At 43.9% G+C, this 16,266-nt stretch overlaps 3 protein-coding genes and 2 non-coding genes across 13 annotated transcripts in view; 3 read left to right on the top strand and 2 right to left on the bottom strand.

Annotated features, from left to right (window-relative positions):
* The window catches only part of LOC128891515 (serine/threonine-protein kinase S6KL), a 48,644-nt gene extending 33,296 nt beyond the window's left edge, over positions 1 to 15,348 (bottom strand). Inside the window, exons 1-9 of one of the 9 annotated variants that reach the window (XM_054151031.1) lie at positions 15,271 to 15,348; positions 14,595 to 14,657; positions 13,701 to 13,762; positions 13,480 to 13,574; positions 13,140 to 13,407; positions 12,982 to 13,066; positions 12,805 to 12,912; positions 12,573 to 12,731; positions 12,410 to 12,498 (exon numbers count right to left, since the gene is read on the bottom strand). In XM_054151031.1, the coding sequence (XP_054007006.1) occupies positions 12,410 to 12,498; positions 12,573 to 12,731; positions 12,805 to 12,912; positions 12,982 to 13,066; positions 13,140 to 13,407; positions 13,480 to 13,574; positions 13,701 to 13,757 (861 nt within the window). In that variant the 5' untranslated portion in view covers positions 13,758 to 13,762; positions 14,595 to 14,657; positions 15,271 to 15,348. Of the gene's footprint in view, positions 1 to 12,409; positions 12,499 to 12,572; positions 12,732 to 12,804; positions 12,913 to 12,981; positions 13,067 to 13,139; positions 13,408 to 13,479; positions 13,575 to 13,700; positions 13,763 to 13,992; positions 14,387 to 14,407; positions 14,544 to 14,594; positions 15,207 to 15,270 lie in introns of those variants that run through there. The other 8 variants (XR_008460850.1, XM_054151036.1, XM_054151035.1 and 5 more) reach the window with 8 other exon arrangements.
* Positions 1,830 to 10,157, top strand: LOC128891512 (uncharacterized). The gene is made up of 3 exons (XM_054151021.1): positions 1,830 to 2,164; positions 7,666 to 8,207; positions 8,328 to 10,157. Exons 2-3 carry the CDS (start codon positions 7,674 to 7,676, stop codon positions 9,183 to 9,185), a joined length of 1,392 nt encoding a protein of 463 aa, XP_054006996.1. The 5' UTR covers positions 1,830 to 2,164; positions 7,666 to 7,673; the 3' UTR covers positions 9,186 to 10,157.
* Positions 11,746 to 11,819, top strand: Trnan-guu (transfer RNA asparagine (anticodon GUU)). Its single transcript has one exon. It is a non-coding gene; the product is annotated as a tRNA-Asn (tRNA).
* Trnaw-cca (transfer RNA tryptophan (anticodon CCA)) lies at positions 12,087 to 12,158 on the bottom strand. Its single transcript has one exon. It is a non-coding gene; the product is annotated as a tRNA-Trp (tRNA).
* A 41-nt stretch (positions 15,349 to 15,389) lies between the features above and the next one.
* On the top strand, positions 15,390 to 16,233 carry LOC128891524 (cytochrome c oxidase subunit 6A1, mitochondrial-like). Its single transcript, XM_054151066.1, has 3 exons — positions 15,390 to 15,574; positions 15,831 to 15,982; positions 16,055 to 16,233. Exons 1-3 carry the CDS (start codon positions 15,472 to 15,474, stop codon positions 16,136 to 16,138), a joined length of 339 nt encoding a protein of 112 aa, XP_054007041.1. The 5' UTR covers positions 15,390 to 15,471; the 3' UTR covers positions 16,139 to 16,233.
* Positions 16,234 to 16,266: the final 33 nt, after the last annotated feature.

Raw genomic sequence — 16,266 nt, 5'->3', positions numbered from 1 at the left:
GCAACAGCATTGTTAATAAACTCGGTAATAAATAAAAAGCAACTCCAAGAAGTAGACAACGTCGTCCGAGACTAGGAGCAGAGAAGTGTCTCGCTCGTCATTGTTCGGCCGTCTGATAGAATTACCCTATTCGTTACGTAAAGCGATTCCTCTTATTGTGTTGTCTTTATGCGAATTATCGTTGATGCGACCTCTTAACGGTCGAGGGCAGACACCGGGCGTTAATTCGACCCGCGAAATTTCGCGTGACAGGAGTCACGTGTGTCTTTCTCTCGTTCCCGGGCAAGGATACTCTTCTCAATGAGCTCAAACGAATCGTCCCGCACGTGTCCAACATGCTCAAGCGTCCGAAAGACGCGACTTTCCTGGAGCTTGTTACCACGCGACGTATGTACGTCGTGCAATTTATAACAGACTTTAACTAATCCTAATTTCGCCACGTCCCGGTCGCTCCACTCGGCTGAAAGGACTTATCAGTGGACCGAGCCTCGGATGACTTGAACCCTTTCTAGAATTTTCTTTGAGGCGATCAATTTTGATTGTTCGGTTCGCGTGAAACAACTCCCACGATTTTAAAAAAGATACGAAATGTATATTCGTTGATTGTCAATGGGTAACGAGACCCGCGAAACCTTCGTTTCATTCGCGTTATTAAAATGATCGTAGGCAAGAGTCGACGAAGCAGAGGATAGGATGAGTAATAACGCGTAGTATTTGTGACGTCTCTTTTAACCATCAAGGTTCTTTGCACGTTTATCAAGTTCGCACCGCGCTACTGTTACACTTCCGGTGAACAGTGAATCATGCTGAACGAGTGCTTTTGAAACACCGTCGTGTGAAAAGAAAATCGAATCGCGCAGGTGTGCAGTGCGTCGCGACTCTAATGTCAACAAGGGAACGAGAGTAGATTTTTCGTGAAAAATTGTCAAACGCAACACTGATTTGTATAGAGCTAACTGCTTTAACGTGCGAAGCTTTTGGAACAACTTTAGGGACGGAGTCGTTTAGGTACACCTAAGTGAAATCCCCATTGATGGAGCACACAATTCTTGAAAATTGGATCTTTAACGAGAAGCTAAGCTTCCAGAATCCTAACGTTGCGAATCCCTCAGGGACGAATACGGCCTGAAAGATTCAGAAGCCTACATTCCACACTGATGGACCTTAACCACGATGACAAAGCACACGTTGCAGTTGAGAATTTCAACTCTAACGAAAGGAATCTCGCGAACTTCCTAACTTCCATCAAGTTCTAGAGCCCTAACAACTGGTCCCTCGAGCGAAACATCCAGGAGTCCGTGTGTTCGACACTGATGGACCTCGACCTCGATGACATTCTACATAGCACGCGTTGCAGTTGAAAATTCAAACTCTAACGAAGGGAATCTCGCGAACTTCCAAAACTTCCATCAGGTTCCAGAGCCCTAACGACTGGTCTCTCGACTGACACGTCCAGGTGCCTACGTCGAGCACTGATGGCCCTTACCCAGGGCGACATCGGCCCGTGGAGCAAGCGTTGCTTGAAAATCAGCGGAGGATCGCCGTTCGTTTTGCTCCTGGCGTGGGCCGCGAAGAGAGGAATCGACGAACGAGCCTGGAGATCGGCGGCCTGGGGAGGAAGAAGGAAAAGCGAACGCAGGGAAGCGGCTAAGTAACGAGGGAGGGAGGGGAGGACACTGGCGAACAAAGTGCAGCGATGCAGTCGAAGAGAGAGGAGACGAGCGAAGTAAAAGAGGGGCCCCTGGCGATACCAGGCGAAGAGGGTCGGGGCCCCCTATGCGAGCCCCAGCCACGGCGACCTGGTGGGCAAATGGGTATATAAGCGGGCCCCGGACGATTCCATCTCGACACACGACCCAACCTTCATCCCGTACGCCGACGAACGGTTCCCCATCGCAAACGAGCGTAATCGCACGCGCGCGTACAAAAAGAGAGGATCTCGTGCGTCTATTCGACTCTCGTTTGTCCTGTCTGTCGCATCCCTTAACCCCGAGTTTTAACGAATACGCAATCGTAAAGTTCGACCGGTTCAGTTTAATCGGTGACAGAGAGAGAGAGAGAGAGAGAGAGTATCGCAGCGAGCATCGCCAGCAGGAAGAGAAGTCCAGGAGAACGTCAACGAGTCGACGACCAGATCGGTTACACGGCAAGGAGAGAAAAAGACGTGAGTACAGAGCCATTACAATTACATTATCGCGTTCACAGTTAGGGCTGTGGAGTCGCTGCACCAGAAATCGCTGATCCACATTCGGTTATCGTAATTAGACCATCGAGCCTGACGCTCCGTCGAGAGGACTTTGGGGAAAATGTCAAAATTTCTTTGGGATAGTCAGAGGATAGTCTAATCGAAATTCGATTCGAGGGACTCTCATTGAATTTCAGTTGCAGCGTCGCGAGATTGTCTTGGTAGCTGGAAGATACGGACGATTCTGTATCGAAGACCGATCTAATCGAGTCAGGGCTCGCTCCGACTGACTACTTTCCCTCGTACGAGAGTTCACTCGAGGATTCTTTTACCGAAAATGGCACTGGGTTCTATATGGTAGACTTGGTCGACTCTGCCCCGACTGCAAGATGCTTTTTACCCCTGCCAACACCTCCAGGCAACTCTCGTGCGACGCAAAGTCGAAAGTCTGAGCGGACCCTCATCGGTTCTTCTCTTCAAACTCGCGGCTCGTGTAGCTCTTCCAAATTTTAAAAATGGTACAAATCTTTCGAGTCACCGTCAACATTTTTGAGTATTCAGAGTCAGAAGCGACCATCAACACTGTTTATGTTTATTCAGCACGAGCAACCATCGACAAAGACGACCGAGCCTCATCCCGAAGTTGCTCCTATAAACAAACAAATGTATTCCGTTTCTTCGACAACTCTACCTTCTATCGTTTCCAAGTTCTTTCGTCCTAACCACTCTCGACATGAAACATTCTCTGCCCGTGCCCGGTTTATCGATAACTAGCCGGTTTCGAACATTATGCGAGCCACCACTGTAATTGGGATTCGGATGTCGTTTCGTAAGCCGAGGGATCGCAATCCCCAGACACGGTTGCGTCCCGCGAAATGGCTGTCTTCGAAATCGCGACGATTAAAGCGGGGAAAACGCGCGCAAATGGGATAATAGTCGGAACATATAATTTCCGCGGATTTCACAAGCTGACCCCGCGTTTGCGTAATCCTCGTCCTCCTCTCGCGACGTACTATTTTTTTTTCTCCACTCCCCTCCCTTGCCCTCGCTGGCGTTTCCTCACGGTTAATTAGCCTGTCGCTAATCTGCTCGATCCGCGAGGCTGCGACACACGAGGCGCGAACGAGCCAACCGAGGATCCTCTAATTCGTCGACGATCCCTTTCCAGAAATTCCGTGAACGATCATTCGCGGGACGTCGACACGATCTAAAACTTCTAAAACTGAAATCACGAATCGACAAATGGAGACCTAAATAAGGTGCCAGGATTTTCACATCGTCATCCACTGCACGCCATTGTGTCGACAGTTGAACACGAAATGTTTAATATTGATTCTCTTGCTAAACATTATCTTGTTCCATTCGCTTGATTTAGTTTGGCCCTTTGTTACTCGTACTTTGCGATTGTTCGGCATTCAACGTCGAAAGGGTTGAAACTTATAAGGTCGCGACACTCTGACCTGCCAGCAAGGCCGAGTCACGACGTGGACTTTAAGGGGTTAAAGTTCGGGAGCCTCTGCTATCCGGAGAGTCTCCAGAAATTAATTCGACGATACGAAAATCGTGGCACCCCTGAATCATTATTTTTTTCGAGGATCGTCCCGCGCACTTAACCCTTCTCGCGATACAGGGATGTTGATCATAGATCGGACAGGCATTCCAGCACGTTCGCGTCAACTGCGCCGCATTCTCCGTCCAATTGATTCAATATACGCAGATTAGATCGACAATCGCGCACTTCGAAAAGGATAGAGCTGGACAATGGATCCGAGAGAAAGAGAGAAGGGCAGAAAGCATTGTGAAGCGGTGAACCACTTGATGGGTCGCGTCTTCTTTGTAAGCGTGGTACCATTATTACATCTCTGATGATCTTGATAAGGTAATGGGTGTCCATCATCTTTCACAGCCGCGCATCCTCTCCGTCGACCTCGTCGTGTTCGCCGTTCGTTCGCGAGATCATGGGGCTTTGTTTTTCATCCTGGGGCGATTACACGACTTCCGAAACCGATACCGTCGACTCGAAACAGCCTAAACCGTTCGTATTAGAACCAGGCAAACGTCCACCGCGCCGCCACCGACTCTACGACCACTTTGTAATTAACTCTATTGCGGCCCATTACGTCCGCTCGCAATACCATCGAGCATGGACTCTCGTTATTAAAGCCGATCATGCGACTTGGTAATGCACACTCGTTCCTTAACCCCTTGAGGCATTCGACTGATACGTTACCCCCGTTAATTACGAGATACGGTAATGATAATTCTTCAACGGGACATGAACTCCGATGTAGAATTTTCCAGAATACTATCGACAGTGTTAGCATTATACGATTTCTTCTTATTCGTCTGTTTTTAAAATTTGAACCTTCGAGCGAAGATAACAGATAACAACGAAAATATTTATTTATCGCCGATTTCGTTTATCTTCTATTCGATGCTCGTCGTTTGCATAGATTTCATCCCGTTTCTGTTTGAACGCTTGTCTCGACGATATCGCGAACAAAGTGCCCTATCGGTTCCCGCAACCTCAAGTGCAACCGCAACAGGAGCTGTAGTTGCATTGCCAAACACATAGTCGTAGTAAAAACTGGATCGTTGCCTCCTGCCTCCCTCGATCAGCACTGTCGGCCAGTTTTTCCGTCTTTATCTCCGTTCCTCCAGGTTTCCCTCTCCGCTCTCCATCTCGGCCACGCATTCCACTTGGGTCGCGTTCTCCAGAAGGCGTGTCTTCTGGGACAACAGAAACAAGTTTCGTCGGCTCCTTTTTGCGCAACTTTTCGGCAACCCATGTACGAATAAGGTACAAAGACGATCACGTGTTCTTCGATCCTCGATCACTCGCGGCAGATACATCTGTGTTGATTCCTTTGTTTTTCTTTTCTCATCGATCTCAGCCATTCATCCTAGGAGGACCTCTGGTGTCTCGACTCGCATTTGTAGATCACTCGTAGCTTACTCTACTTTGGTTAATCCACTTCTCCTTTGATCAATTATAACCACTCTATCATGGGACGTTGAGTTAATATTTGTAAATAATGCACTGTCAGAGGTAAACATTGACGGAAGTCATCCCCAGAGGTAACTGACCTCTCGAAGCCTACCTAAATCCTCTCAAACGAGTCGCTACGTTAATTTTTTGTTTTAAAGACTATTTCAATGAAAAAATTGACTTTGGATTAATTATTTTTAAAATTAGATAAATATACAGCCTCTACAATTACCGAGGTGCATAATCATTTGTCGAGAAGATTCAGTAGACGTGTTTGGAAGAAGGACGTCATCCGAATCTTCATGCAAAGATGATTGTGAGGCTCGTACCCGTTTGAGATACCTGTGCGAAGAATTTGTCGTTTGGAATTGGATCGTATAATGCATCCAAAGCATATTCTTTCCATCGACTATGCCTCCACTCGCTTGGCGAGTCGAGAACAGCTTCCCCGAGTATAAATTACCCGCTCGATTAGCAGCGACTCGCGCCACACCGGAGCGGAAGGTCGTTCAACGGTAGCTGCGAACTCGAAAGAATGCTATTGGACTTGGTTTTTATTTCACTCGAAGCTGGTCTAGCTCGCGCGACCGGATTTCGTCAGCGTTTTGCGTTTCGCTCGCTAACGTCCGCGAGTAATGTTCGCCGCAGCAATGTATCCAATGGACGCCGATCGTCTCCGATTTCGCCTATGAGTTTCACGAAGACAGCTTTCGACTCGCCGAAGAATCAGCGATACCGATTCGCGCGCCGGAATCGATTTACACCGCGGTACACGCTGTTACGCTAAACTTACTCGAGACAATTGTAAAACAATACTTCGTGCGTTCGTATAAAATAGTAAGTACGACGAACTAACATCGGTGGTTTCGATCGATTGATTCCTGCGATAGGTGGAGTAGAAGGTTAGGCATTGTCTGGCTACAATGAAGCCAGACTTCCATGCAACATTTACTTTGTTTACGAAACAGTTGAATCTACGAAAAAATGTTTTACAAAGAATATTACTCCAGGTGAACACCGACTATATAAACCTTTTAGCTCCACTTTTCTAGTTTTTACACACCGCGAGTATGATAATTAAAATATGAATTGTGTAATAAATTCGACGCACTACTGATTAATTCAGTAATGAAAAGGTTACGAGCTCTTTCATAAAGACACATGGGAGACCCCGCATACTGAAAGCTGATTGGCACCCGAGTGCTGGTGCGAAAGAATCCTTTCTCTCGTCGTTGAGTCTGGGTTAAGCACCTATAGTCGCTAACCAAGAATAAACCTCGTAGAACCGACAATGCTGAATTCGATTCGACGTCTCGCCTCGTGACGTTCTCTTTCGATGGCTCGCGAGTTCGTTGAAAGTAGAATCCTCCGGTTTCGATTGCAACGGCCCGGACAATGTCCTCTCTCCTTCCGTTCGAGCGCGTTCCGGATGTCCCACCCACGTTTCCACTTTCCGTTCGCGAATCACGCAACGCAGTTTGCCTAACGGATTGCTATGCGTCACGTTCGCCGCTCCGTTTTTCGGGTACAAGAATCGTAGTAGCGGGTGGATAAGTATCGAATATGGGCGAAAATAAAATATAAAAAAACGCGGGAACGTACAACGAAAATAGACGTAGTACACACGAGGAATTAAAAAGCAGAGTACGTAACGATAATATCGTTCTTTGACTGACATCCAATGTAAAAGATAGCTCGTCTAATTAAATTCGCGTTTGAATTCGGAGAATCTGCGAGGTATCCCCAGCATCCGGCGACGAACACGCGAGCGCGGGACGCGTGTCCGCTTAATTGATCGTTCGTCTTCCGCGCGAACACGCAACGTGCCGGAGCGAGAGCTGGTACCAACGTGGAAGAAAGAAAAACGACGACACGGGCAGAGAAGTCGCGCGAACGCGCTAGTAACGAGCTGCGAGGGGCGCGCATCCTGTCATTAGCTCCATGACGCTCGCCTTATTTAATGCATTCGGTTCAATGTCACCTGTCCCTCTCCTTCCTGCCGGATCCTCGCAGCAGCCCCTTGTCCATTCCTCTACCTCCCGGTTCCCCCTGTCTCTTTATGCCGGCCAGCGTAGCCTTTTCGTCTCGCGGCTCATTCATACGGCCGTGTTCTCCATTCATGCCAAGTACGAGAGAGCTCTCGCGATCACGTCCGCTCTCTTAACTGGAAGATTGCGAGGAACGTCCACCGCTCGCTCGTTTCCTCTTCATCCGTGCCGTGGTCTTCGTCGAAACCTTTGCTGGAACCCTTGGATTCGAATCTACGCCGATCCCACGTTTGCGTTCGCTCGGCTTTGTGTGAACTTTCACTTTCACGAATTCGACTGCTGTTAGAAAAACGATACGCGGGGTGGAGAACTTTTTTTCTATGAACTGATCGAACTCGAGATGAAAGTGTGTCCAACCGAACAAGTATCGACGCTGATGGCGATATCCCTTGATCGCGAATCCAAGCATCGTTGAGATCTAAGCATTCCCTTTTCATTTGCAGATATCGAGATGAAGCTGATCGTGACGATGATGTTCCTGGTGGGGGCGGCGTTCGCCATGCCCGTGGCGGAGAACCAGGAATCACTTCAGGTGGTGCCTTTGGAGAAGTCGACGAGCTCTGTGAAGCTCACGATGCCCGAGTTGGCGGCTACTCCCACGGCAAGCCAAGAACCAGCAGAACCGGCGCCAGCGGAGATCGCGAAGCCGGCCGAGCTAGCTGAGAAGCCAAGCGTGAGGAGCAGCTCTATTCCGGAAAACGCTCAACAGCCCGAAAAGGCAGAGGAGAAGAAGGAGGAACTCCCACAGGCGAAGGCCGAGGAAAAGAAGGATGAAATCCCCGAAAAGAAGCAGGCCGAGCAACAACCTCAGCCACAAGAGTCCCAGCCGCAGCCTGCTCAGGAACAAAAAGCTGAAGAACCTCAGGAGCCCAAGAAGGAAGAGGAGAGCCTGAAACCAGCAGCTTCCGAATCCCACGAAACCGTTCAACCCGCGCCTCAGGAGCCCAACAAGCAGGAACCTGCTGCTCCCTTGGCTGAACAGCCTGTAAGTAGCACTATTGACGGTCGTTTGATAAAATTCCTGAAGAATTGAATAACTCTAGTCTCTCGTGTCGCAAGGACATTTAGTTTTAGGTATTCTCTAAATTCAATTCCTGTATTTCAGAAACCCGTGAACATCGAAGGCAAGAGCTCCGAGCAGGTGGACTCCGACGAGAAGAGCGAGGTTGCGGCCAAGGAGGAGCCAAAAGAAGAGAAGAAGGCCGAGGAAGCCAAGCCTAGCGTGAGGAAGGAGGACGAACCCGCCCCCGCCGTATCAGCCGAATCCTCCGAGGAGAAGGCTCAGCCAGCCATCGAGGAGAAGAAGGCTGACAAGCCCCAGGAAGAAGAGAAGAAAGTCGAAGAGAAGCCAGACCGCGTGACCCGCGATGCCGAAGAAGCAATCCCTAACGCGGCAAAGAAAGCGCCTGAACAACCAGCCGAGCAAGCCGCCGTCGCTGCGATCGCCGCGGAGGCCGAGAAGAGCCAACCAGAGCAAGCCAAGCTCGCGGAAGAGGCGAAACCAGCCCTGAAGAGCGAGAACATCGAGCCTGCCGTTGAGCAACCCGCCGCCAGCTCCGAGGAGTCCTCCAAGAGCGAAGAGAAGGCCGACTCCGCGGCTCAGCCAGCCAAGGAAGCCAAGAGCGCCGAGATGGCGGCTGAGGAGTCATCGCAACAGGCGAAACCCGCAGAGTCCAGCCAGGCCAAGCCCGAAAACGCCGAAGCCCAGCCCCAGGCGAAGCCCGAGAAAGCCGAGGAGAAGAAGGAGGAACCCATGAAGCCGGAAGCAGCGAAGGAAGTGAAGGAACGTTCGGAGGAGTCCTCGGAGGACAAATCGGCCGAGATAAAGGAAAGCAACAGCAGCGAAGAGGCAAAGAGCAACGAGGACAAGTCCTCCGAGGAGAAGGAGGCCAAGCCAACCGAGGCCAAGCCGGAGTTGCTCCCCAAGCCCCAGGAACTGACGTATCCAAGAAGTCAAGTTTAGATAACGAGCAACGACAATCGCGCGCGAGACGAAGCGGGAAGACGAGCAACGGTGTAGCCCCCAGCAGCAAAAAATGTCACCCAGAAGACCAGAAGGGCTCCTGACGTCGAGACACATCAGAGCGACACGGGGATGGGCGCGAGTTCTTCCCACGGATAGAGGCGCGATTCAGAGTGAGAGAGAGAGAGAGAGAGCGAGAGAGAGAGAGTGGAGACGGGGTGCTCGTGCACGTCAGGAAGTGTCAACAGCAGAGCGGGCGAAAAAGAGGAAAACGGAGTGAAAGCGATATCGGTGTGAATGGGAGAGAGAGATTGTTTCTCGATCGGTCGTTGGCAGGGTCCAAATACTTCCCCGACGCGCCACGGGTTTGAGAAAAAACAAAAAATTGTTCATCGATCACGGGACAGGATGACCACGTGACGCCTGGCCACGGAAGAGGAAACCTAACGGCTTGGACATCCACGCGAAGATCATGAAAACATCTACGACGACGACGTGGATGCTCGACGTTCGCCTACGTTTCGTGCGACGAAGATGTGTCTGCGCGTAGCCCGTCAGGAACACGTGGACCTCACCCGTCGAGGATTTCAGCTTTGGCTACTCGTCACCACGGGGTCATCCTCGCCTTCGTCCCAGCGGACACTAAGATTTGTCCACGGGGACGAACCATGCCCCTGATCAGAGTTATCCTCGTTCGAACAAGATCCCCTCCCACCAAGTTTCTTTCCTTCTCTATGTATTTTTTTTTTTTTTTGTCAAAAATCACACACGACCACAACCACAACCTCATCCCAATAAAACTAGTGTGTAGCTTCGACTCTGTCTTTTTTTTTTAGAGATACGTGTCATTATTATTATTAATATTATTATTATTATTACGATTTAGTACCAGTACCGCTATTATTATTAATATTATTATTTGTATTATTGCTATCATCGTTATAATAATAATTATTATTATTACTGTCAAAAGCCAGCCGATCTTTAATCGTTTCACCATGCCAACAACGCTCCCTCCGTGCATGACGACTACATTATATATAAATTTTTTTTTTTTTTTTGTAAGGGCACGGGATTTTCCTTTCATTCGAAATATTTCATTTACGATACTCCATACATCTTAAGTTAGCTAATGCGTCGATACATTTTGAATTTGAGCAGCTGCTTTTCGAGCCATTAGTTTCCAGCTGTAGAAACAACTCTTTCATCAAAAGAAAGGATAGCAGAGATATTTGCACTCTCTAAACGATATTTAAATAACCCCAGCCCTGGTTAATCAAATGGTAAGCAGTATTCTGAAATTCAAGATGAAGAGAACTTGCTTTAAATTTCCACATTCGGATCCGATTTTAAAGGAAGAAATATTTGCACAACTCGATCAGAAACGATCGATCACGATCCGTTCAGAAAATCGCGACGGCTACTTGACACCCAGATGGAACTCTACACGGTGTTGGCGTCGATTCCATACACATTCCAATTCACCAGATAGCATCAATTACGGTCGCCGTGACTAGAGTCGTGAGCCTAATAGCGACATTGCCTACTGTCGCGAAAACAATGGGTCTTGATCGTTACAATATGCTAACAAACGAGTCGAGAAGTAACGTTCGCGTACAAAGACTCACACCTAACAGTATAAACGAGGTTCAAATAATAAATACATCTTATAAAATAGTAGAAACACTTCTATCTTAATAAAGAAAATATCCTCGTTTAATTTGAAAAATGTTGGGGGGCTCCAATGTAGGTTTACGGTACGAATCCTGAGCATAATTATACAAATAATAATAGTTAAACAGTAATATTCGATTAATGGCGTTGAAATCGTGATGTTCGAATAGTTTGAGCCTTGCTCGAGGCGCGTGCACTTTGATATTCGCGAAAGGGGCGAATCTCGTCGCATCCACTGGGAATGCACTTGCACAAGACTTGTAGATTCGCGTGATTGGTCGTCACGCCTCGCGAGTAATCTTTCAGGCTGCACGACGACGACATTTCTCCGTGATGCATCCAACCAAGTGCATCGATTCGTCAAAGGGCGAATTGAAAACTTGGCGTGCGCGCACGCTCGGGTACGGTTTGTAAACAGTGAGGATACGACGAGGTGAGTGGACCCCAGCGAAATGTCAAGGCGCGACTGGGATTTTGCAACAGAACGGGATACGTACGTTGGTTTCTTCGGTTCGTGTCTCCACATACTTTTACGCAAGATCGACCAACGAAATGAGCCGACATCGAGAATTTTCTTCTTGGGAATCTATAGCCTTTACGAATTCAATTTGTTTTCATTCGAAAACATAAAGAACTACTTCGATAATAAAAATAAAACGATTGCTGTTTCATTTGCGATTGCCTCAAGAATCAAGGAATAAAGAGGAATAATTCTCGAATTTTAGATAATTAAAAAGGAGTGCTATTAAACTTTCTCAATGCATCCTTGTACTTTAAAATAAAGCAAAATCACGCGAACATAATATGCATGATACATCGATACGTCTATATTCGTAAAACATGCAAGTTCGGTATAAATGAGGTAAAAGAACCGCGTCAATCAACTGCCTCCGTGGCGCAATCGGCTAGCGCGTTCGGCTGTTAACCGAAAGGTTGGTGGTTCGAGCCCACCCGGGGGCGGTTTATTTTTTTACTATGCTTGAATTAGCTTTTTATTTTACAATTCCCGACTGAGAGGAAATTAAACGGTTGTATATCTACAAACTTATATTCCAATCTATGGAGAAGAAGGTTTATTAATGCTGCATTAAAGCATATGAGTAAAAGATGACTGCATTAAATTATATATACGAAATGTCATCTTTTTATTTTTTAAATTATTAGTTAATAAGTGTAACTAATTTTAAATCGTAACATATAATAAAAATTATGGAAAAAAAAATGACTTGACCCCGACGTGATTTGAACACGCAACCTTCTGATCTGGAGTCAGACGCGCTACCGTTGCGCCACGGAGTCAGATACTACAAACTTGCTTCAAATGGGTTATGAGGATGCGACGGAAATATTTCCAAGTCATAAAATATATATAACAATCTAGTACTTATCAATTAAAGTAAATTAAATTAAACTTTATATCCAAACTGATATATTCTATACGATAATCGATACTATGCGCTTAATAATTCTTATTTAAAATAGTAATTTCAGTCACATACCATGGCATTTGAACTTTTAAAATATAAAAAACATGGAGGTATGTCACATACCTGATTTGTAAGCATGAAGCAAGTCAGAACTCCCAATGACCACCAATCCACCTCTTGCCCATAATGTTGCCTCTTCAGTATTTCTGGTGCTGAAATGAAGCGTGCGAAACAAAACATATACTACTTTTTAAGCGAATAATACTGAGGAATTTACAATATTTACCCATGTACTCGGGTGTTCCGCAAAATGTATTTGTTCTTTCTGTATGATTCAACCACTTTGCAAGGCCAAAATCAATAATTACAGCATGACCCTCCTCATCCAAAAGAACATTTGTTGCCTTTATATCTCTATGAACTATGCCAGCATTGTGTAAGAAATCTAGTGTAACAATAAAGAAAATAACATATTTTAGTATATGCTCAACAGCTAGTTCAGAACAAGAAATACTTACCGATAGCTAAGGCAACTTCTGCTACATATATTCTAGCTATATCTTCTGGCAAACAACCGCATTGCTCAACTAGGGAAAATAACTCTCCACCGCCGACATAATCAGTTACTGAAATTAATAATTATCATAAAAAACATTCAGTAGTGACTAATAATACTATAACAATAATAGACTTACAAATATACAACGTCTTTCTGCCTTGCCATTTATGAGAACAGTTTAATATAAACGGATGGTGGCCGACTAGTTTCTGTATGGCAACCTATTATTGAATATCACTTTAAAATGTTTTCTTACTTAAACAAACACTTACTTCATTTTTAAAAGATACATACTTCCTGTTTAGCCTGAGTCACTCCATTTTCCGAGACCACCTTGGCTTTGCTGATTACTTTTAAAGCAAAAACTTGGCCAGTGTCTTGCTTCTGGATTCTGTATACTTTTCCATATGCTCCTTTAGCTATCACATTTAAGATAGTATAAGCAGCTTTCAAAGGTACTTGTCTTATTTGAAATTCTGGAAGAAACATTGTTTGAGACCGAGAAACTGGCCAAGATGTTTTTGAAGTACTCAATGGATCATACAATGTATTTTCGGTCCAACTGAAAATTCCAGAATACTTATATGTATCACTCTAAGTGTGTAACTTCTATCAATAAAGTCAATGGAACTACCTTCTCTGAGACGTACGGGACCATGATTTAGATTCCCTCTTTGTGGATTGCGCAGATCCAACACAACTTCCACCAATTATATCACTAAGACTATACTATATAAAAAAAATTGAAGTAACATTTACTAAACTGTTTTCATTCATATGTAATAATATTTGTTTGATTCATTAATAATACTATTTTTAACTGTAGAGGTTATAACAATTTCAAGCAATGTATACCTGACTAGTATACTTCTGATTGTTGTGATAATTGTTTTTCGATGTAGTATTACCCATTCGATCTAAAAAATTGTACAGAATCTTTTTAGCATTATAATATTTCATCTTAGCAATACATAATAAATATTCATTTTGTTCCCAATCTTTTATTTAATTTAAAAATGTTCCAAGACGCATAATAAATTCTTCTAAGTGCGATAAAATTGGAATTTAATTACGTTAGAACGATTTAAAATAAACATATAGGGAATAAAATGATTTGTTACAAAAATCAATTATCAAATATATGTACATGATCTACATAGATCGTATGAAAGCAGCTAAATTAATATTCATAACTGAAGGACAATGTAATTTATTAATAAAACGACGTAGTATTAGGCATATTTCATTGGCTACCCAATAATTATTAAGTACCGCAAATATACACGCGAATAATTTTAGATCATTTTAGACCGAGCGAACTGTTTTCAAACGGTAAGAAAAAAGTCACGGAAACTGAACACAGACAACACAGTAGTACTGTATCAATTTAACTGTAATAATAATGCATACAGCTACAACAAGTCGTTTCTCTTATGTCAAATGAAAAGAAGAACGAAAACAAATATCATCATTCGCGCGATTTGAATTATTACAAATTAAAATGACGGATGAATTGTCACGTGACCTAGGATAACACAGATGACGCACAAGGATAGGCTTACCGTTTTAGAAATTTTTCCGAACATAAAACTAACGTACCGACGTAACGTTACAATAATTTCATTGATATTTATAGTTAATTTATCTCTCATTAACAGCAAACGATTTCCTCAGACTAAATATTACTTCCTTACGAACTGTAATCACATACTACTCATTCAAAATGTAAAGAGAGAAAATGTAACCTACGATTTGGTCAGATTTACACTCGCAGCCTCTTCGTAGACAGACAAGTCCAATCGATTTTTCCTCCTATTACAAACGTTAAAACTTCAATGAAATGTATAAAAATTACTACAGAATTCATTCGCGTTTATCGGTTGAATAGATAATGAATTCTCCCGAGTATTCGATCACTTTGGTTTCGTAAATCCAACACTTGTACGTTGCACGTTATCTCAAAAGTTAAATTGAAATTTTCAAATTTTCCTCCTAATGCATACCGTACCGATAAACAATTCACGAATTATTAACTGTGAATAACGTCGGAACTCTTTAAAAAAAGACATAGGAGCGTCATCTTCCGAGAAGTGAAGCAACCGTTTGAAAGTTGTACGTGTAACAACTGAAATTAAATTCTCGTGATGAAAACGAAAGAAGTTTCAAGTTTTATCTTGGATATTCTAATGAAATCTCAATGCACACGATAATGTTTGAAGTAATAACGATACATTCGTTCTTATTATGATGTTAATATAGTAATCATTCTACGATGTATCGATGGGTTTTTCTTAAATTATATAGTATCGAGTTACTTGAGAAAGGATTGGACGAGTCTCGTAACTAATAATTTTAATGAATAAATAAAATTTTAGTAACGCCATTTATCGTTTCATATAACCAAATAACCAGAACTAGTACATACTGTGCTGAAAGTCGAGGAATCGGTAAATTTGGTGACTTTCCCCTTGAGCGGCACGAATTTGTGTGACTAGATGAGCTTACCTCATCGATTTCTAATCGTAGACCTCTGGTGGCGAGTTCAAAAAACGTTGTTACATGAAAGTCGTACCAGCAAACTGAAGTGAATTGAATCTAAAGGAGGAGCTGAATTACATTGTACAAAATGTTGAACGTTTCGAAGGTAGGCCAATTTGGCCATGTCTTCAAACGGGGTATGTCAAATATAGTCGAAACTGTGGAACAGCGTTGCCATGAGACTGGAGAAGGTAAATTACGTGAAGTTCATTAGTCCATTGCACGTAAAATGTAGCAGCAACGTACTGTAAAAATTAAAGAAGTGACAGTAGAAAACACATCTACAATACTTTCTTATTATTAATTTCACCATATCGTACGATTCATTTATAAGAAGATAAAGTAATAAAGAAATTCATTTTCACAGTTTTTTGTTATCATTCCACAAAGTGTAAATTTCGTTTAAGGTTATGGATACGTATTATATAAGAGCAATTACAATTTTAGGTTCTGTAAAGCTATGGAGGAACATCAGTCTTTTCATAGGCTTCCCTGCAATTGCACTTGCAATGGTTAATTGTTATATAAGACACCAAGAAGAAGAACACCATGCACGACCAGAATTTATTCATTATCCTTATATGAAGATTATGAACAAGGTACGAGAAACAAAGTTTTCTGGTCTCATATGAAGTTACGACACAATTTAATCATTTTGATTTTTGATGCAGCCTTTTCCATGGGGAGATGGTAAACATTCGTTATTCCACAATCCTAAAGTGAATTGGATACCTGGTGTTGGTTATGAAGAATAACTTCTCAACAGAACTATATGTGTAGTTTACATTCGATGATGTTATGTATATATTCATATCCTGTATTATCTCATAATAAAAGTAATAAAATATAATTTAATTTTGTTCTTTTAACTGTCCAGTGAAAA

The sequence above is a fragment of the Hylaeus anthracinus genome, unplaced genomic scaffold, assembly GCF_026225885.1.
Source record: "Hylaeus anthracinus isolate JK02 unplaced genomic scaffold, UHH_iyHylAnth1.0_haploid 12002, whole genome shotgun sequence".
Taxonomy (NCBI): Eukaryota; Metazoa; Arthropoda; class Insecta; order Hymenoptera; family Colletidae; genus Hylaeus; species Hylaeus anthracinus.
Note: the sequence above shows the minus strand (reverse complement) of the source record. Positions and strands in the feature narration are given on the sequence as shown.